General features: G+C 45.7%; 1 protein-coding gene across 1 annotated transcript in view; it reads right to left on the reverse strand.

Annotated features, from left to right (window-relative positions):
* NHEJ1 (non-homologous end joining factor 1) overlaps positions 1-22,338 on the reverse strand; it is a 1,209,243-nt gene that overhangs the window by 163,983 nt on the left and 1,022,922 nt on the right. The window contains exon 6 of the mRNA XM_069616866.1: positions 240-354. Coding sequence (XP_069472967.1) covers positions 240-354 — 115 coding nt within the window. The remainder of the gene's footprint in view (positions 1-239; positions 355-22,338) is intronic.

The raw sequence follows: 22,338 nt of genomic DNA on the forward strand, positions 1-22,338 counted from the left end.
TACTTTTCTTCTTTAGCTCAGTTTCGCTGCTCAAGTCATGCAGGGAGTGCACTGATCAGCATGTTTGCCCTGGCCTAGGTGGCACAATACGCATTGCATTGTGTTGCCCAGTTATGGTGGTTTTCCAATGATAGTGACCATTGCAGATTTTATTGACATGCTCAATCACCTTGGACAGATATCCCCCCAGAACAGGTTGCAACCATTTGAAGATTGTGGGCGTCAGCCCCTGTGCTTACCTGATTCTTTGAGCTGTTGTGCCTGCACTTCCTGTGTAGTAATAGCAGTGTACAAGCTCTGCAGGCCAGTGGTGAATGCTATGTCCTGCCCTGGACCGCTCACTTGTGGAAGACCCTGCAAAAAAGAAACCGGCCAATTAGATGCATCGCCAATACTTGTCCCGGGAACACGATGTTACTCTTTACCCTCAGCAGCTACTGCGTAACATCAGAAATTAGTCTACCCAGTGCATCATCTCCTTACCCCTTCCACCTTGCGCTCTGGGCAGGAATGAGCATCCAAAGGCCTTCCTTCCATTATGGAAGTTGGACCTGATGTCAGATTAGTGCAGACTTCCTGATAATTCCCCAGTGCATTGTGGCTGTGCTCCTGATGGGTCAATGATGATAACATTACACAAAAACCAGCATCCCAACATGCAACAGAGTTGGTCTGCTTTTATACAGGGGAGCACAGGTCTTGTGATGGACAACATGAACCAGCGTCGGAAGGTGCAGGCCAATGAAAGGTGGGTATGTGTCCCGAGTAGATGGGGACAAGAATGAGTAGCATGTTCCTTGGGGCTTCCGAATACACAAATGGCACGATCTGTGGCTGTGACCAAATGCAATGACAAAAATCCCTACAACATCTTGGCCAGAGGTAGGATTGTCTGTATAAAGCAAAGCTGTTGGAGAATAGGACTGGACTTTCAGCAGGTCCAGACATCTACTAATAAAGTTCACTGAGACCTCTTTCTATGAACAATGGGACTGAACCAGCAAAGAGTCATCAGAGAGTTGAAAAGCTATGTTATGTTAAAGGATATTTATACCGCACACCATCACCACCGGAGTGGTCTCCTGGCGCTCTGGTGGATCTGAAAAGGAAAGAGGGCGGGATGGCTTAGTAAGGTTGAGTGGGAAAAAGAGCAAGATAGCTGTGATGTGCTGTTGGCAGCCTCAGTGCAGTTAACACCGTTCCCTGAGCTTAGTCCCCGAGCGTAGGTGTGCTTTTTGGTTGGTAGCCATCATATGTTGTTGTGCAAAGCTATGTGTGGTATGATTTGTTGTTGGGATGTAGTGAAGTGTGTGCGGTTTGTAGTGCTTTGGAGGTATGGTTGTATTTGTGTAGAGTTTGCGATGTGTATGCAGAGGGGTGAGATTGCTTAGTGGGGTTAGCTAGTGGCATCGCTATCTAGAAGTGACGCATGCTAATCTTCTCAATCCTGTGCAGATGTGGTGCAATGCTAATCTTTACAATTCTATCTAGATGTGATGTAAGCTGACATTCACAATTCTGTCGAGGTGTTACACAAGCTAATCTTTACAATTCTATCTAGATGTGATGTAAGATGACATTCACAATTCTGTCTAGATATGACGCAAGCTAGTATTAGAATTCAGTCTAGATGTGATGCAATGCTAATCTTCACAATTCTGTCTAGATGTGATGCAATGCTAATCTTCACAATTCTGGCTCGATTGCCTAGCATTTAGGCAGGACCATGAGTCTCTTATCTCCACCTCGTTTGAGGCTGTGAAAGAAGACCCCTGGTCATCAGTCACTCATGTCAACACTCACCCTAGGCTGTGCCTCAGCGCTAAAAGACAGGCATGCCTATGTTCATGTGCTTATCAACATGATTAAACATATACAGCCAGGAATTGTAAGGTTCTTGGACTCAAAGAGATGCCACTCATTACTCAGACACATTACTCTGAACCATACACTTCACACAGGAGTTATTATGTTAATGCATTTAATATGACCCCCCTACCCTCATTTCCTGAGCTTTCTTATTTTCACTGAACAAGCTAAAGCAAAAGCAGATATAACATAACATCACACCTATGAACAAGATTTCCATGTGGGCAAAGAGTATGTTTGAATAGATAAATAATAGAACAAGTGGTGGTTTTAGTTTAAGGGCATATATAACTTTTATGTCTTATGAAGCTATGCTACACTACACTACACGCCATCAGTCTCCATGCATACAGCAAGCCCCCACCAGACGCTCACATTTAAAGCGGAGTGTGCTTCAAATGAAACTGCTCCTTCTTGGGTTGACAAGTTCTGCTTAGCTGAGCCTGGCGATTTCTGTCCTATGCTGCTGCGGCTGTGCTCTGCACTCCTCCCAACCCCTCCGGCCTGAATGGACTGGCTGCTGGGCTTCCTCCTTTTCCCTTTTTTGTGCTTGGGCTTTATATGTATGAAGGGAGGTTCCTAGTTCCTAGTGAGTATTTCGAATGACATTTTTTCGAATGCCATAATGTCGAAAACATGTCACCGAAAACCCCCCCTTTTTTTTTTACTTGTGAAACAACAAGAAAACATGTAAATTAAAAAAGAATACAGTCGAAGAAAAAATAATTCAGTAAAATGTTTGACATATTTGTCATTCGAAGACATTTTTTGACAATTTAACTGGATACCATGAAGGGACATGGTTTCCCTGCATGTGTGCATTGTCATATCCGCTATTTAAACAGTTAGGCCTAGGGATTAGTGTGTTCATTCTCCTATGTAAAACATTAGGTGGGTTTTTGCACTTTTCAGTGAGAGCTCTGCATCCATTCAGTGAATGCCTCCACTGTACTGTATACGCCTTGCCCGCACAAACATGCACGATGCTTCTTGTTCGTGTCTGTCAATTTCCTGTTCTTGAATCTTTATCAGATATAACACTTCCACCTGTGAGGTCAAAACGGCTGCTCTCAACACCTAATGGTGTGAAGTCAAAACTCACACCTAATGGTGTGGAGTTAAAACAGGCTGCTAGCTGTCATTTGTGGTCTGCTCATCTGCCAGAACAGGAAAGCACTGCTTCCTGGACATCAGTGGTCTTGTCGAGCCTAAGAATATGTGTTCAGCAAGTGTGCACATTAACCTTCTGCACTGTATGATTGATAAACATTTTTCATTGCTTTAATGGTTATCAATGGCTGCAGGTCACATGAGATATACAAAAAATGGACATTAGGCTATGAAAAAGCTGTCTTGCATTAGTCTGGGTTCATGTCACCGCTCTCAAGACAGTTGTCATAGATCAAAGATCTGTAACACTGTGAAGCTATCACTAAATCTTCTAGGAGCTATTTTTGCAAAACAGGACACCTATATTGGTGGCAAAAATAAAGCATACACATCCTAGCAATGGTGAGGAATGATTAATGCATGCAAAAGTAAATGAGTTGCAGGGTGAATACATGAGCGCCTAGAAACATATTGAAGGTTCTACAAATAATCAAATGAATAAATGCGTCACACTTTAAAACAGTTAGCGGTTATGGCCAACACAAGCATACATGAATACATGTATTTCACGCAGAGGTATTCAGGATAAATCCAATATATTGTTACTGGAACTAGCTAAGAATGTATTAATGAATGCATGTATTTAATGGAAGGGATTCGGGTTAATTCAAACTCCTTACTAGCAATAGTTTCAAGGTAAGACATGGGATTGTTTGAGAATACATTAGCAATTAACCAGCATAGCTGGGCGCCTGACTTTTTGACCCAATGTGCTCTGGACTGAGTGATCTTGAGCGTGTGACCACACGTGTAAACCGTCCACAGTTTAAATTGGTGTTCTTTCAAGTAGACCAAAATGTGATTGCCTCTGTTACCCACAGTGATTTGCAAGTGTAGGTCATCCAATACGTACGTATGCCGTGTGCACAAACGTGTACCTTGAGGTATAATGCAGTATATTTTCAGTTCTGTGGACCCCGATTGTGATGCTAGCAGTGGCAGATTTTGCAGAATTTTAGGCTTTTTGAACTCAGGGTTTGCTGCTAACATTCTTTTGATGTGTGTTAGGAAGCAAAATGGTCAAGGAAACAAAATGTGAATGTCAGATTTCTGCAAAGACATGGGCATTGGCTCATTATGCCATGCACTCCTGCAACCAGAGGTATACATCACTTGTCTCGACTGTGGAAGCTCCCTGGGACTCAGGGTTTGAGAGTAGGCATGTTTCATCTTGTGTCCAGATTGAATCAGGCTTTGTGACAGGATGCTCAGCTGTTGCCCTTGTAGGTGTATTGGGCTCGGTATTACCCAAATTGACCTTTTACAATTGACCTTTTGCACAATTGACCTAATTATAGTGGTCTTAATTGACCTTCTGCACAATTGACCTTTATATTATTTTAGTTATTTTATATATGTATTGAATTGGTTTTGGAATATAAATAATATAAGGGGATTGGGTGGGGGGATTGCAGGGGGTTTCCCCCCGCATATATGTCCTAATTGACCTTCTAAATTAGGTCAACTCTCCTGAGGTCAATTGTGAAAAGGTCAATTAGTATACAACCGTTGGGCTCATGGGAGACATCAGGACATAGTCGTCGCTTTTGTCATTCTCTGAGCAGTTTCCTTTTCCTTGACATGCTCCCATGGCGAACCGTAGCAAAACACAAGAAGTGATGGCTGCAAGGTTTAGAATTAATCTTACCCTCTGGCATTGCTCTGTGCAACCCTCCAGACCATCGTTCTTCACCTGCCAAGCCATTACAGAAGGGGAAAGACCATATGCAAATCAGGCATGGCCCCACCCCCAAAGTGGTAGTCCAGCCCGAACTGCTAGGTCACATCCCTTCTGCACGAGACCACAAGCATCCCCAGACATGTTTCAGCCTTGTTGGGCGTCATCAGTGAGGAGTAGCTTGGGTCTCTAGGCCCGGCAGACTCGGGACCCACGTCTGGACATACACGTCCCACTTGGGGTGACTTTAGCAAAACAGAAAGGTGATGGCTGGAAGGTTTTGAATTAATCATAACCACAGGCAAAGCTCTGGCTGAAAAACAATGATCTGGAGGGTTGCCCAGAGCTTTGCCTGTGGTTATGATTAATTCAAAACCTTCCAGCCATCACCTTTCTGTTTTGCCCATGGCGAACTGTGGCTTCCGGTGGGGTATCAAGGAAATCACAGTAGAACACTTGAGGGAAGAATCTCTGGATGCCCCACACGTCTCTGTGCATCGACAATGTTTTGACCAGTCTGGTATGCCACAATGCAAGTCTGGATGATACGATAAATTATTTATAACATGCTTAATACCCAGAGGTTTCTAAGCGCGGACCCGGGGATCAAACCTGTGTTGCTCCATGTCGTCTTGCTTCCAAGGCAAGCACGTTGGACCTGAGCTATCCTGCTGAGACTCTGACCCCCACATTGTTAGAAAAAAGTGATTCCTTGGCACACACTATGCATCTGGCGATAGCTTATACCGTTGCCTTCTTCCTGAGAAATTAGAAAATAAAATATTTTTAAAATTGAGCCCATTGCTGGTACCCAAGGCATCTGCATAGCTCTGCTCTGAACCAAAAACGAGTTGCTTCAAGGCGCTTCATGTTGCAAGCATTCATAATTCAGTGTCTATAGATGACATAAAAGAGAGATTCCAAATATTAGCAGCAGTCCACCACCCAAAGCACTTGGCGAATAAGTCAGTGTTTTAATGAACATGTCCAGCGCGGTCAGCCCTTTTCGAAGAGCTTTTGTGGCAGCCACTATAAACACAGAAAAAACAGTATTCATGCCAATTAACTGTGAGCTGTGAATTAAAGAGTGTGTGGCCTCTTCCTTTGTGTCTTCGGAGGCTAGTAGAGATGCAATCTGTTTGACCACTGCAGTGTGTGCCTCAAGGTAAGACTCTAGACACATTTTGCATTTGTGCCATATGCAAGCTAAATTTTGGATATTCTAATTGTCTTAATTTGAAACTCGGTGAGTGTAGGAATCTGAATTGTGATGGCTTGGGTGGATTCAGAATAAACCCACAGCACTTAACTTGTGTACTCTCAGTAATGTGGGCTGGTACCCCAATGGCAACATGACAACATGACTCACTGCATTGCACCAGATATGAGCCATTAAATAAGCTGTATACTTGATTGTGGTAAAAATGCAATTGGTGCAACATGAATTGTGCATTTAGTGTTACTGTCACAGGAATTCACTGGCCCAGCATGCACGCAAACTATGCGAGTGGAGCCTTTGCATTCACATAATGAATACAGTGTTATTTCAGAACTTGAAGGTGACACGCATGCATGTGAATAAGGCACAATACACTCTTTACTGATCCAAGTGTCATTAGCCAAGTTCACATTACCCCAGGAATGCAGTTCCCGACATACCATGGAAGCTGTCGTCAGAAGGGGAATATTTAACACACCATGAAAAATCCAATTAGTCAAGTCTGGAACCCAGGCAGATGATGCTGCAAAACATTTTGTAAGTACGCTAAGCAACAAGAACGTAGAGCCCGACATTGCCTGGCATATTGCAACCTTGGACAAGTTAAGTGCATTTATTTGTTCCGGTCATGAAATTACATTCCAATCTGGGACTCCTCTGCTAAGAGTGTCCAGAAAATCTGTTACTACAGAAAGACTTATTGCGGCTTCTTGGTCACTTCTTATCATAGACAGGTCATTTTGAACCAATCCCACTAGATCTGTAATGACATCTCTTAGCGCATAGAAGCCCTACTCAAGCACTTGATCGTTATAATATGATGCATGTAATCCTAGCCGCACTGCCTCACTTTCAGTCTGCAGGATTTGTATTATTGCTTCTGACCAAGTGCCCATTTTACCTCACAAGGTACTCTAGGGTCAGAGGTGGTGCAGGTAGCTGGTCTCCTGACATGCCCACTCTGTGTGCACCTCGGAACAGTAGCTGGCTGCATGATAGCTGTCCAATTGTCTTCTTTCATGAAGTTGTCTAGAGATTGCATCACCTCACTTGGGTGATACTGTGAAAGCATTCCTTGGCACAGCTTACCTATGGACATAGCTTGTGTCAGGGAAGTGTTATGGGAATGTCAAGCCCTGTATGGGCCCACACGAGTTCCTGCTTTTCTTTTATTGCATTAATTTGCTTGAACCGCCGATAATACAGGCCTCCCTGATGCATAGGTAATATGCTGGGTGCCATTGCGTTCTTTATCTTCTCTATGGGACGCACTCCAGAACTCACCTTCTTCCCTCTTCCATTCAGGGAAGAAGCTCCAGTTCCTATTACTGCAGGTGGTCTGGAACTGCATACAATTTTAAAAATACATCAAATGTGGGAATCTACATGCCATGTCTAAAATGCGAACACCTTTGATTTGCCATATCTGTTGACCCAAAGTAGACCACAAAGGGACAGTTTCCTGCTATGTTTGTTCGGTCATGTTTGAAAAGTATTCTGTCAAAAACGACTAAATCTGCAACATACATGTGCTGTGCATCATGTGGCACTCGTGGAAATTTACACTGGTTTTCAAACATGTAATCCCCTGCTTGGTATGGTCTCAGTGAAATATATGGGACCTGTGCTTGGATTTCAGGACTACCGGTTTGGAAAGGCACTGCACAGTGTTCCCAAAAGTGTGTTTGGGCCATAGGATGGGCTCACGTTTCACAAGTAAAAAGGCATTGTAATATCGCACATAACACACATGGGACCCCATCTCATGGAGATCCTCAGCATCATCAAAAACATCAAACACATTTTGCGCAAATGTTTGTATCCTACTTCTTAACAGTGCTCTATGTGTTCTAGGCACAGGATTTCTGGGTGCAAACAGTCTGGATTTATCAATCACAGAAAAAGTGTGAACTTGCAGCTGCTTGGCTGGGCCATTAAACGTCTTAAATGATGGCATCCACACATGACCCATGGTCAGAGGAAACATTTGTATTGAGGCAGGAGTTCCTGACTCTTGGAGCTCTCTTTTCTCTAACATGTGTGAAGAACTTAAAGGCTTTGGAAAAACTTCTTTGCTTGCAGGTGGATTGGAAACCTTGCTCACAAAATGCCCCAAAGTCAGTGAGATGAGAAACACAGTGAGGCTCAGTCACAGTAGAAGGAAATATACTGCCAGGATTATGTAACATCGTTTCAGAAAGTCTGTTCAAAATAATTCTTTCATTACTTTAGCAACCAGAAAAGCTTTCCGTTTCCAAATTGGCAGACCTGCAGTACTTCCCTGAATTGTGGAGTTGTCAAGATTGGCATATTCTTCCTCATCTTGAACGCCAATCATCATCATTTGTCAGATCTCCATCTCTTCTTCTGCAGGCTCCTCAAATGGAAGAGGAGGGTTGCATGGAAACATTGCAGTAACCTTCTGGCGTGGGTTTCGGGTGATCTACAGAAACTTGCCTGGTACCACCCTTGGGTGGTATTGTGGGCAGGACAGTAGTTCTGGGACCTTTCACTCTGATTACTTGCACTGCTGGTCTGTAGGACGGGCCAGACTGAGTCTTATCATGGATCTTCTCCAGGACCCAATCTCCTGCTTTGAGAGTGGTCTCAGTGTTGGCCTCAGCAGCTTCTACCTGGAGGGATTCCGTCAGCAGTGCTGTCACCAGCAGTTGCTCTTGTATAGAGAAGTGGCTGGGAGTGTGCAGATCAGGCATAAACATCTTTCTTCCAAACAAGAGTTCAAATGGAGTCTTACCGTTGCATAGAGACTGGCGTGGTAAATTATTGAAACTTCTGCTAACTAGATGCACACGGTCTACCTAGTTAACCCCATCAAAAGGATGCATTTAATCAGGCACAACATAATTGAGTGGTTTGCCCTTCCTATGAGCTCATTTCACCTCTGGATAATACGGGTTTAGGAAAGTGCAGTTCTGATCCCCAAGTCTCTAATGCCTTTCACAGGGACTGCCGTGCGAAGCTGAACCATTATCAGCATGAAGCGTTTGAGTTGCTGTCATGGCTACTACACCCCGGAGTGCCTGTATGACTGATTTGCAGTCTACTTTCTTGTGAGGAATCATCCAGGTGAACCTAGCACACAAGTCCACTATTATGTAAGCCATATAGACCTAGCCCAAGGGTCACACAAGGAGTTATGGGCCCGAAGACGGAGTTAAAGGCCTGAGTGTAGTGAGGGTGTTGAACAAAGTTTACCGGCCCATAACTCCAGATGACCCGAGAGCGAGGAAAGTTATTATGTCCTGCTCAAATTTGTGGTTTATGCGGGTAACAATAAAGCAATCTGTCTGGAGTGGTTGCTGTGAACAGTCTAGTATCCAGCTAGCATGTAGAAATTTGATGTGGAGGGACGGGTCAGGGCTAAGTAAACATCCGGGGCCGCGCCCAGCAAAATAATGGAGGCAGCCGGCGGGCATGCTAGGAGGAGAGCCCGGTCACGTCTGCCAATTTGCGTCCTGGTGAAGAGTGAGCTGGCAGGGGGCGGCTCCAACCCCATTAAGGTAAGGAGTAGGGAGTTGAGCACATGGGATTCATGGTGGCCTGGACCAGAAGGGGAATGGTGCAAGCGGGGCAGCTATTAGCGCAGCACTCCCATGATGAGGGAATGCCGTGGTGACAACCATGCTGCGGCTGTGACTGGGGGAATCACACGGGTCTCCCTCTCAATGGCCAATTTCTGGGCCTTTCATTGGATTTACGTATTACCTGGAAAATGGCCAATAGGATAGCCCTGCGTCACTCCCTTGGGTTATAAAATTATGCTCGGTTTGCCAATTGCCCCTTGCTGGTGTCCCTATAACCTGAAGGTCAAACCTCAAGTCTGTGCTCAAAAGGAAAACAATGTGCTGGATTTCTGTTCTAATTAATTTTAATTATAATAATAACTTGCTTTCTCATGCATTGTTTGCCACCACAGCCATGCGCTGTAAACATCAGGTGATGCTATTACCCAACTGAATGGTATTTATGTCTGGGAACTCGGAAGGATTAAGGGCTGATGCAAGCCATTGGAATTCAAACCTTTAACTAGCAAGCTGTAAACATCTATGCAGCACACGCATTAACCCACCAAGTCAGCTTAATGGCAAGGTGCTGCGGTCAATGCATAAACTGCTAAGTAGATCTTTGCTTTTGTTAACCAGCCATATAAATAAGTAACAAAAAAAAGAGGATACATATTTAAGCTGCCAAGATCATTTGAGCAATTTAAAGCAATATATATTGCCGATGACTTTGTACTTTTATTTATTTGGAGAACAGGGATGTCAGTGTCGATCAGGAGTGGCTTACAATGACACATTCTCAGATGGCTCTGGTATTTCCCAGAAAGGTGCCTGTACAACAGTACAAGGATTAGAACAACTGATGAGAAAAAGTAAGAGTGAGACATAGACCAGGCACAAAACTAACAGAAAAACAAAAATATAAGAAAAAGGTGGCTTACGAAGGGGGCGTGAACCTAAGGATGCAAGTGCTGGAAACTAAAGAGTAGTAGTGAATAATTTAAATTTATTTCCATATAAAGTGTCACTGGAGGGAGTGGGGAGGTCGGGTAGGGAGGGTGGTTCGAGAGGGAAGGAAGAGCATCCTCTTAAGCAACTAAGTAAAGTTTAAGCCGAGCTTTCACAAGCTGACTCTGATTGTGATGGGTAATGGGTTCCAATCGAGCGAGTAGGGAGAAAGACTAGAAACGAGAGGGGGCATGGGACAGCGAGGTTGAGTGCAGAGGGAACGAGATGGTGAGTAGATAAAGATTCAATTAGATGGGTACTGAGGAGCAAGACCATTCATAGCTTTGCAGACTAGAAGAAGGAACTTGAGAAGGGAGGGTTTGTGCATGGAGATCCAACCTGTTGGTAGGTAGGTAAAGGTGGGGGGAGGATCTGGGTATGTTGTGAAGTGCGGGTAGAGAAGGTGAGAATTTTGTTCAGAGAAGGAGAAATAAGATGGCCAAAGAGTAGGCTCGAGCAGTTGTCAAGTTTGCTGAGCACTAGGGTAGAGATCAGAGCTTTCAGAGAGGGGAGTAAGAAATTGACCAAGTTTCTGAATGATGATACAGTTAATACAAGCGCCAGAGGCGATGGTAGTGATCAACTGTTGCAGTCGGGCGTCTGTATCAAAGAGGGCCCCCAAGGTTACGAGCCTTGGGTGAAAGAGCAAGGTCAGTTAGTTAGGAGAAAGGAGAGGGGAGGGATGGCATTGGAAGCTGCGACAAAGAGGACTTCTATTTTTGAAGACTTGAGGACGACAAAGAGTCATCCAGTGAAGGGTTGCAGTGAGACAGCTGGCAATCCGCTTCAAGATGGCTGGGGTGCAGGAGAGAAAAAAGAAAAAGATGCACGTTTCATCAGCAAAAGGGTGACAGTGAAAGCTAAAGGACAAGATAAGCCTTCCCAGGGCAGAGGTACAGAGGGTCATCCTTGGCGGATGCCATCAGGCAGAGGGTTTGGGTCATAGGTTTGAGAGTTTCAGGTGATGTTAAAGGTGCTCCCCTCCAGGTAGCAAGGAAGCTATCCAGGCGAAAGCAGATTTTTGAAACCCATGTCCCTGGACAGTAAGGAGCAGGAAGCTGTAGATTTCAAGTGTTAAAAGTGGCAGAGGTGTCCCATAGGAAATGGCATAGAAGTGGGTTTGGAGTTTTGAGAATCAGAGTGAAAGTTGGAGACATGCATAAGTGCAGTCATGGTGGGGTGTTAATTATGGGAGACAGGCTGAAATGGATCTCCACAGCCCTTACCTTCAAGGTACTTAGTGATCTGTTAAAGATTCCGTGCTCCAGGACCTTTGAATAAGGCAGGGAAGGAGGGAAACCGGGATATAATGTGCTGGTACGTTTGGGCCAGCAGAGGGTTTCTTCAAAAAGGATAGGGCAGGTTCAGATTTGAAGGAGGCAAGAAAGAATGTAGTTGAGAGAGAGAGAGAGAGGGGGGTAATGTGCTCAGAGAGATACAGGCAGGTGATTAAGTCTTTGACCATTTTAGGTGCACCTGGATCGATAGGAGCGCAAGATGGAATGGCGCTACAAAGGATGGGTGCTAATTCACGAGGTGAGGTAGGGAAGAAATAGTTGAGAGTAGAGGGAGGTTGTGGACAGAAGGAGGGCAGGGGAGAAAAAGAGAGGAGGGCTGCGAGTGTCACAGATTTCAGAGGATTTTAGAGGGAGGAGGCAATTGAATATTGGCTTTGAAAGTGTGAGGAAATCTTGAAGAGTAGATGAAGTTTTGCAGGGGCGATTGCGAAGGGATGAAATTGAACTTCTGAAGAACAAGTTACTTTCTTACCTGGTAACGTTCTTTCGATGGGATGTTCCTCTAAAGTATTCCACATCTATGACAGTAATCACCACAGCTGTGCTGCTTCGGAATTTATTTTTGGCTACGGTGTTCCATAAGGACAGGGTTGTCCTTAGGGTTCGTCCTTCTTTCCTTCCGATTGTTGTGTCGGAATTTCATTTGAGTCAGAAGGTAATTCTTCTGGTGTTCTATCTTCCTCCGCATCCTGGTAAGGAAGAGCAGAGGCTCCATTGGTTGGATCCTAGGAGAGCTTTAAGTTTCTACATCTCACGCATGTCCCGGGTCAGAGTGGACAATCTGCTATTTGTAGGATACGTTGGAAGGCGTTTAGGTAAAGCTGTTTCTAAGCAGACCTTGTCCCGCTGGATCATCTTGACAATCTCTGACTGCTACCCTCTGGCGGGTAAGGACCCTACAGTGGGTTTACCGGCTCATTCTACTAGGGGTGTGGCTGCCTCTACTGCTCTGCAGAGGGGTGTTCCCATTCATAATATTTGTGAAGCAGCCACATGGGCCTCTGTCCATACTTTTGCCAGACACTATTCCCTGGATTTCATCCATGGGCAAAATGTAGCCTTTGGTAAGGCAGTCCTCTATCCTGCAATTTGATTGGGCATTCTAAAATTCTAAATTCTTTTCCCTCCTCCATACGTTGGTACTGCTTTGGGAGCCTGTCATACATGTGGAGGACACAATCCCTTCAAAGAACAAGTTACTTTCTTACCTGGTAACGTTCTTTCGATGGGATGTTCCTCCGATGTATTCCACATCGCACCCTCCCAGCCTGCCCCTCTACAGAATTTCTTATGCGATTGCAGCTTACTTTTCCACAAGGCTTTCTGTAGTCATACTGGCAGAAGATTGGTGCCACATGTTCTGGGAAAACACTACAACTGAGGCTGGAGGTGTCGTGCGTCCTACTTATAACATCCGGTGACGTCGGCTCGATGGAGGCCCTCGAGGGACAGCGTATCGACGTCATCGACGTAGGACACCGACGGCGGAAAGAAATTCCAAAGCAGCACAGCTGTGGCGATTACTGTCATAGATGTGGAATAGGTCGGAGGACACAATCCCTTCGAAATAGGAAGATTTGGTAGAGTCCAGGGCATAGGTAAGGGAAGCAAGGGAATTTTTGTAGGCTAGTAGTATGGTGGGGTTCTGTGATTAGCACCAGCATCATAGATCATGATGCATGTTTGTTTGAGGTTCTGGACCTCAGAGGTGACCCAGTGCAGAGGGCAGGGATGGGAAGGTGTGAATGGGCGTGCAGGATAGTGTTGGTCAAAGGAAGTCATAAGTGCACACGGAAAATCAGAAAATACATGGTCAATGGAAGAGACCTGGATAGGGGAGAGAGACAGCAGAGGCCCTCACATCATCACGGTAAGAGGGAACAGTCGGGCTTGATCTTCCTCTTGGCCATTGAAGAGGAGGAGTACACGGTGGAGGGACGACTATGTGTAATACTACATGAAGGTACAGAAGTGCAGCAGATGGTTGTACTGCGTTAACTCTGAGAATAAGCTGGGTGCATCAGTGGACCAGAGAGTGGATACCAGCTACCAGTTTCAGTGCATTCAGCACCCACCCAGAGAACTCCTGGTCAAAGGTTTCAATCCCAGGAGGACCAACTCAGCCTTTCAGCCTTCTAAGTGTCAGAAGCCCAACCCACATGTCTGCCTGCAGGCCAGCTAGGCGTTAGAGTGCTGTCTACCCCAGTCAGTCTGTAAGGCAACAGCAGACATTGCCTTGAGGGTAAATGTGGGTCATCTGCCCGGGGATATGGCAAGAAACACACACACCTGCAGCAATGAAAGGGTCAAAACCCCAACCCACATCTGCCTGCCTGCAGGCCAGCGAGGTCTGGAAGTGCTGTCTACCCCAGCCAGTCTGTAAGGCAACAGCAGACATTGCCTTGAGGGCAGAGTCTCTACTCATGCCTCCACCTCTGTTTCCAGCCTTGCTGCCCATCGATGGCCTACGCAACTAGGGGGAGGCACTATCCTCCCTTCATTCAAGAACCTGCTCAAAGAGGGCCGCCAGGGCTGGGCAATGATTACTTAACATACTGGAATCCAGGCCTTTTGAGGGGCTCGAGGGAAGCAGAAACGTAGGTGCAAAATGGGAAGAATATAAACTGGGAAGGATGGGCTGCGTGGGATACTGGCTGAGGTCAAAGTCTCTCTGCTAGCCTTTTCGCCCCACCGGGCCTCAACTATTAAATAACTATTCAACAATGTCAACATTGCTCTGCGCCTCTCGTGTGAACGCCACTGACCCTCTCACAGCCTTTACCACCAACCCAGGAGCACACCGATATGTTCCACCACAATGTAAATTCACCTCCCGATGGCGCAAATGGCACACCCCTACACTTACCCAAAGTCCCTTCTACTTCGGACTCTGCTAAATGCAACCTCTTCACCCACCTTATCGCCTCCCTCTACTCTCACCCACGCAAACTCCCCTCTACCCTTAAAGGCATGCTGACCCCTCTCCACCCTCAAACGTTATCCTCCTTCCTCTCAGCCAATGGATTTGCCCTCTACTTTTCCTCTAAAATCTCTAAGATCCATGACACCCCATCTTCCTTCAGCTCTCTTGCCACCCTCCCATCGCCCCTCCTCTTTCGCCACACCCAATCTTCACTAACCCCTGAAGTCTCCGCTCCCTTTTCCCCCAGCTCACCACCTGAACTGGCTTCAATCCCAACAAGTGCCATACCCTTATGCACTTTGGTTGACTCTTCAAACCATCAAAAAGCTTCAACCAAAAACCTGCTCCTCTCGCTCACCCCTCTTCAACCAGTATTTCCACGCCTCAAGAGGCCCTCTCCAGACCATACCTGCCGTGCCAGATATTGGCCAGTGTCTCTCCCCACTATTCAATCACCCTTGGATAACCAGCTACCTCAAAACAAATGGTATTTGGGAAACTCTTAAATTTGGATTCTGCTGTCGTTACTCCACCCATATGGCACTGTCCCATGTTGCAGACTTCCACTGCTCACCACTCTAAGCTCTTGCACACTCTAATTCTCGTGCACAGATCTACTTCCAATGCAACTGTTGAGCAGATGTCTGAGCAGATGTTCTGTTCCCTTCCTACGTTCAGCCACTGCCCTTACTCTCACCTACGCCATCCTACTTCCCAGAATGTCAGAGTAGATGTTCTTCTGCCTTCCTACATTCCCCCACCGCACTTACTCTCACCTATGCCATCCTACTTCCCAGAATGTCAGAGTAGATGTTCTGTTCCCTTCCTACATTCCCCCACTGTACTTACTCTCACCTACACCATCATGCTTCCCAGAATGTTCGAGTAGATGTTCTGTTCCCGTCCTACATTCCCCCACTGCACTTACTCTCACCTACACCATCATGCTTCCCAGAATGTTCGAGTAGATGTTCTGTTCCCGTCCTACATTCCCCCACTGTACTTACTCTCACCTACACCATCATGTTTCCCAGAATGTCCGAGTAGATGTTCTTCTGTTTTCCTACATTCCCCACCGCACTTCCTCTCACCTACGCCATCATGCTTCCCAGAATGTCCGAGTAGATGTCCTTCTGCCTTCCTACATTCCCCCACTACTCTTACTCTCACCTACGCCATCCTACTTCCCAGAATGTTGGAGTATATATCTCCGGTTTATGTACTATCTCCTTATCACCACCAGCTCAATACAATGTATCTGTTGTTAGTACATTTATTTGGTAAAACACCTCACTGCAGGGCTCCCAGACTAACTGTCTGATACTCTACAAGCATCCCTGTTTGAGACGTCCTCCAAATAAACATACATTAATACAAAATATAAATACTGGCAATCTGCCATGAGGTGCCAGCTGAGCATAAGAGAAACGTGCCATGGTCTGCTCCGTAGGCATGGGATAGCTTGAGCACTGGGCATAATGAAACTAATCATGTTGTACTAAGTGGCCTAGCTAGAAAGGGACAATGAAAGACTGGTAATGATGAACCAGCAATGGTTAAAAAAAATGCATACGTATTGGGGGAGGGCGATATGCATCACAATATTGAATGCCTTATAGTGGCATCAGCATTTGCATTATATGTGCTGTTCACAATATTAAAAGGTCAAAATGGAAAAGCCACTACACAGCAGCACATATTCCCATGAATAAATAGGATTCTCTTTGTTCTTTTGATTTTGGACGCTTGAATCCTATTAGCACATTATTGCCATCTAACATCATCCTTTCTTAGCACAGCATTGCCAGTCCCCAGTATACCCACTCACCATATTATAATCGGATAACATTATGGCTAATTTTCTAACCAGCGTAGCAGGACTTGTGGGTTTTTTCTGTTTTTTGTTGTTCTCTTGGGCAGTAGCTGCTGGCGGGTTGGGCTTAAGTTTCTCCTTGTTCTGTCCATGCAGTGACACCACTTTAGTGATCCTTCTTATTTGGTAGATCTTGGACTTGTGGGGACTGATTCTTCCCTGTAGTTCGCAGTGTTGCCTGGGTTCTTATTTTGTAATATGGGAGGACCCTTCGATGATTAACAGGAGAGGCAACCAATGTGGAAAGAGCAATGGCACAGACCAGGACTTAATGTTGGTTCTAAAAGAAGGTTAGTGGCACGAGGTTACAGGAAGTGATGAATGCTTCTGGTCCAGTACCAGGACTTCTGGTTCTCCCTCCTCCTAGCTCTGGGACAGGAGCCCCACGACATTCAAATGCTGCCATCTTTGCATAAGAATGTTAATGGCTTACTTCTAATCAGGATGGCCCTTCGAGAGGGAGAATGCTTCAGGAATAGGCCAATACCAGCCCCGGGAGAGTTTTGAGTGCAGATGGACGATGGGTTCGGCAGACTTTTCTCTGACTTCAGATTTAACGTTTACTCTATAGGTGGTTGGGAGGAGAGAGACCCTCTCCTTGCATTGTTAGCCTACTTGGCAAAGGTCCTACTAGTGGCCAGATAGAGGGATGCCAAAGTGGCTCCAGGGTGCATGGTAGACTGATGCTGCTTTAAAGCTCATAGGGTTGCCCATGTAGCAGCTTGCCATGTGGACCCTTATGGGAAAGTGAATGGTCGATGGTGATGACTGATGTTGCTAGGTGGGGTCCCCCCATAGCTTTTACCCCTTAGCTGCTTCAGATCTGATTTAATTGTAAGGTCCATGCGTGGACAAATGCTCTGAAGTAGAAGTGAAGACACCAAAACAAAGTTCTCTACCAACCTTTCCTCCAACACCACCTTTGCAGGTCGCTGCTATGTTTAATGTTATGCTATGCTATGTTTCCCAATAGGGCCTTGCCGGTGTCTCGGTGGTCTGGGGTGTGACGTATCCTACACCCAAATATCAGCTTTTCTAGCATTCTGTGATGCTACCACAGTTGTAGGGTTAGCGATGAGGCTGGCGTAGCCATGGGGACTTGGTTCCACCACCCGCTAGTTGACATGGGGCCCCCAATCCATCTGTAACCTGTGACGTGCCTCCCTTTTCTCCTGACACTTCCTTACTGTCCAAGAATCCATCATACCTACCAAAGAATGGCTATGATCAGACCCCAATCACCAAAGTCCAGTGCAGTTATCAGAACCGATGCTTTGGCTTCTTCAAACTTTCAGCAGAGACTCAGGAGAAGGGCCTGCTTGGCCTTTGCATCACATTCAGAGAAGCTAAGCAGAGGCAGCGGGATCCGCGGTCAAATGGAGGTGGGCGGGATCCCGCCCCTCACATCAGCCAGCGTAGAACAGTGGTTTGGCTCATTGGCTCACAGAGTACCTGTGTTCTTGCAGTGGAGGTGTTAGCGGCAGGGCGGGCTATCCAGGACGGCCGACCAGTGACCAAGGAGATAGGGGACAGTGGCAAGCCATTCAAGAACTAACTGGGACTCACAATGGTGGACCCCCATCTTGTGAACTTGTTTAGTGGAGCTGCACTTGTCAGCACAATTAACTATTCAAATTTGACCAGCTAATCCATGCGCTTGACACTAGAAGCACCAAGTAGCGCACAGTTCAGAATCTGTCCAGAAGCAGGTTAATGCAGGTTAATGCTCTTATTTAAAAATAAGTTTGAAGGGTGAAGAGAGGAGAGCGAGCAGGAGGTAGGCAGAACAATATAAGTAGAAAGAGAGGACAGTGGAAATACCTAAAGAGGGGTATAGTTGGGGAAAGAGGCAAAACAGTGAAAGAACTGAAAGTACAGCGGGCAGATCTGTCCAGTAAACAAGAGGTGGAAGAGCCTAAAAAGGAGTGGAGACCGGAGAAGAGGGGTGGTGTAAGATAGGAGGGTGAAAATGGGGAAAGACTGCGAAGAGGTAAAAGGGCAGAAAAGTATATGGAAGAGTACACTTAAGCTCCGAAGAAAGGAGGAGGAGAGAAAGAGATCATCACACCTCAAGAACAGGCAGGAAGAAAGGAATGGACCATGAACTAGAGACCTAGGGAAGACCAGATGAGGGCAGAGAGGTCTACAAGTGCCCCGAGGCAGGGACATCGCACTAGCCTGGAATGGCAACCGCTGTGCAAGAATCCAGCAGCTCCCTTGAGCTCACCCTAAAGCTGCACTAGTACAAGGAAGCTGTGGCAAAGCATTCTCCATTTGTGGCATTGTGTGAGATGACCCAAGACCCCTTGAGAGCAATAAGTGCAAGAGACCACACAACAATTTAGCATCTGGAACAGAATTGCAAGAGGGAGAAGAATTGGTAAAGCCCAGAATAAAATGTTGAGGACACTAAAATCCCTGTAGAATGTGAGCGACCTTCATTTTTTCATTTTAAGGAGGAACATACTAAAAGAAGTGGGGGCAGACTGATGGATTACGGTGCTTAAGCAAGTTGGCATTTTCCCTTGTTCAGTTTATTTGACAAGCCATTATTCCTTTACCCTGTCCATCCCAAGCTTTTAACATTTCAGCAATAACACATTTTGGTACCCTGATTTGTAAAGCTTGGGAGATGGACTATGAAGCTTTAGGTTTCCATAGTCCATGTACACTAGGTTCAGACTCTAGTACAAGAGGATCACCAGGATCACTAGGAAATGACAACAATGAAAGTTAGCACAGGTGATTTACCCGATGCTTTGGCCTTTGCATGGCAAAAACAAAGATGACCGATGGCCTGTTTGAAGACTTCAGTAAGACCAGCTAACGGGTGACTCACAAGGAGGGTTTTAGTTAAGTAGTTATCAAATTAATTCAATCTACTGGTAGAAATAGTAAGCCTCACCCTCTCAAAATTATATGAAAGGTGGCACACCAGGGAAATTAGGAGAAAAGGAAAGAGACTACGAACAGATGAGTTACATTGAAGAGTTGCCACGAACATGCAGCGTGTTAGTGAGGAGGGGGTCACAGGAATGCCCCTACTCACCCCCAGGTACATGATGGGACGAAGAGCCAGGAACGCTCGCAGTCACCCATCTTATTTCGGACGAATCGCAAGTGCACCAATGGCTGACACATACACAGAAAGGTATCCCCTCAGCCAGCCATACAAGCCGAACCCAGTGCATATCCTTTCAGCAATAGGGGACACAACGGAAGTCGTGGATGGGAATACCCTAATGGACAGCCTCGATTAAGCACCAAGCAACCATTGTGCTGATGTCACTAGTATGACCACGACATAGCAGCGTTAGTCATGAAGCACACTCGCAGACCTGCACAGCATTACACGAACACACATTCACATACATAAAGAACATGCTTACACAGTTCTATAGAGGACGGATATATATACATATTGTTAAAGCTTTTATTATTTTTCTCATTAGCCAAATGCAGTAACGCAGAAATGCAAGGCAACAAGAGATCCTGAGCAAGCTTGCAGATGCTTACAGCAATAAACCCTATGGGACTACAGGAGTGTACATGGAGCCTGATAGGACCGCGTGTGACTAATCTATAGGAAACCTAGCATAACACGATCACGTAGAAATCGCATTGTAAGTCTAAGGAAAATTACAGAAGGCCTCAAGCCACAGAACGAAGACAGAAGCAGCAGCCTCAGGCTGAACGGAGCACAGACCAAGCTCACAGCCAATGTCAGAGATAAACGAGTGCCATTCCGAACTTTACTTTACTTTTACTTGATAACATTTGTATTGCGCAGCCGTAGACCCGTGGGTTTGAGGGCGCGGACAAAGACAAACATAAAAAAAAACAGGCTGAAGGTTTCCTGAGGTCAGAGGGTTGCCGGAGAGAGGATATCAGATGGATGCCTATTTAAAAAGGAGTGTTTTTAAACCCTTTTTGAAATTACTCAAGACTGAGGAGTTACTCAGGTGACTAGGCAGGGCATTCCAAAGTGCCGGGGCTGCCAAACCAAAGGCACCCATTTGCGCTTTTTGGGTTTTAGATCTTGGCTGGTTAAGGTGGTTAAGATTGTTAGATCGTAAATTTCGGAGGCAGGGTTTTTTTTCTTATATATATTTGTAAGTAAGGGGGCATAGTTCCCTTAAGACATTTGAAGGTGATAACCAAAAGTCTAAAGGGTATCCGAGACTCTACAGGGAGCCAGTGCAAGGCTCAACGTGCTTCAGAGACATGGACTATATACGAGAGTCCCGCTACGACTCTGACCGCGCCATTCTGAACCACCTGGAGACGATTGATGGTGGATTTACTGGCGCCTGCTAGCAGACTGCAGCTATAATCCAATTTGGCTGCTACAATCGCTCAGGCGATAGACTCAGCATTCTGTTCAGAGATGAACGGTCTCAAATGTGCCAACAATTTGATATAGGCAGATGAAACTATACTTGATACATAGGGCTTCATGTTAAGCGACTGATGCAGGATCACACCCAGGATTTTTACTTTAGGGAGGGTGGGGATTTGATCACCCCCTAACTGGAAATGCTTATAAGCTGGATCAAGTTTGGCTAAATGCCCTCCGATCCTACCACCATAAGTTCAGTCTTACTGCGATTGAGTGCGAGGTTATTTAACATCATCCAGTGTTCGATAATGGAAAATATGCGATTGAGTTCCTTCTCGTCCCGGTCATGCTGACCCGTGAGAGGGATGACACATTGTGTGTCATCAGCATAATTAGAAAATAAAATGCCCTCTTGATCGGGATGGCCGAAGAAGGGAGCCATGAATATATTGTAAATACAAGGAGATAGACTAGCTCCTTGTGGAACTCCAAAGAGCACCTGAATGGTCGGTGCCTTTGCCTCATTGGCACACACCCTGCTGACTCTTGTTAGATAGAAAAGAGAGCAGCCATTTGGTGGCAGCCTGGGAGCAGTTGGCAACTGACATAAGCCTGTCTGTCAGGATGGAATGGTCGACTAGGTCAAATGTCACAGATTGGTCCAACGAGATTCGCAGCGAAATCTGCTGGTTATCCAGTCTCTGGAGCAATTGGGATTTAAGGTCCAGTAGTGAGGTCTCGTTGCCGAAGCCTTTGAGTATATGCAACCTGGTCCAATATTTTCAGTAGAAAGGGGGTGGTGTTTTTTTTTTTTTTTTAAAAGGGGGGTTACCCAGGCTTGCTTCATATCGTCTGGAACAATGCCATTGAGAAATGAAGAGTTTACAAATTTACATATGGCTTGTACCAATGTGGGTGGGCAGGTTTTAATAATAGTAGAGGCGCAGGGATACCCTGTGGAATTGGTGGCTTTCAGTTTGGAAATAATAGATGCTAATTCTTCCTCCGATATAGGAGTGAAATCAAAAATGGGAATATCTGGGCTCCTAGTAAATGTGGTGCTGGCTATATGCGTGCCATGGGTCTCGTAAGTACTATTTTTTGCAGCTATGCCTTCCCGGATTCCAACCAGTTTGTTCGCCATGGCGTTCTGGATATCTAGGCACCAATCCTCCTTTTTGGTGATTGTGGATGCTACAGGCTCTGGGACGACCCCTTGTTCTTTCAGAATTTTCAACAATTCCCTAGAATCAGAGGATGCATGTAAGATTCTAGTGTCCAGATGCGATTTCCTAGCTTTTGTAATGGCTGTTTTGTATGCTTTAGATGCTGTTTTGTAATTGGAAAGAGCCAATTGCGATTGATTAGCTTTCCATATGTAGAATAGCTTAAGGGATGCAGCTTTGAGAGCTTGAAGTTAAGGGGAGAACCATGAGT

This window comes from Ambystoma mexicanum, chromosome 9, assembly GCF_040938575.1.
Source record: "Ambystoma mexicanum isolate Mex_15411 chromosome 9, UKY_AmexF1_1, whole genome shotgun sequence".
NCBI classification, from domain to species: Eukaryota; Metazoa; Chordata; class Amphibia; order Caudata; family Ambystomatidae; genus Ambystoma; species Ambystoma mexicanum.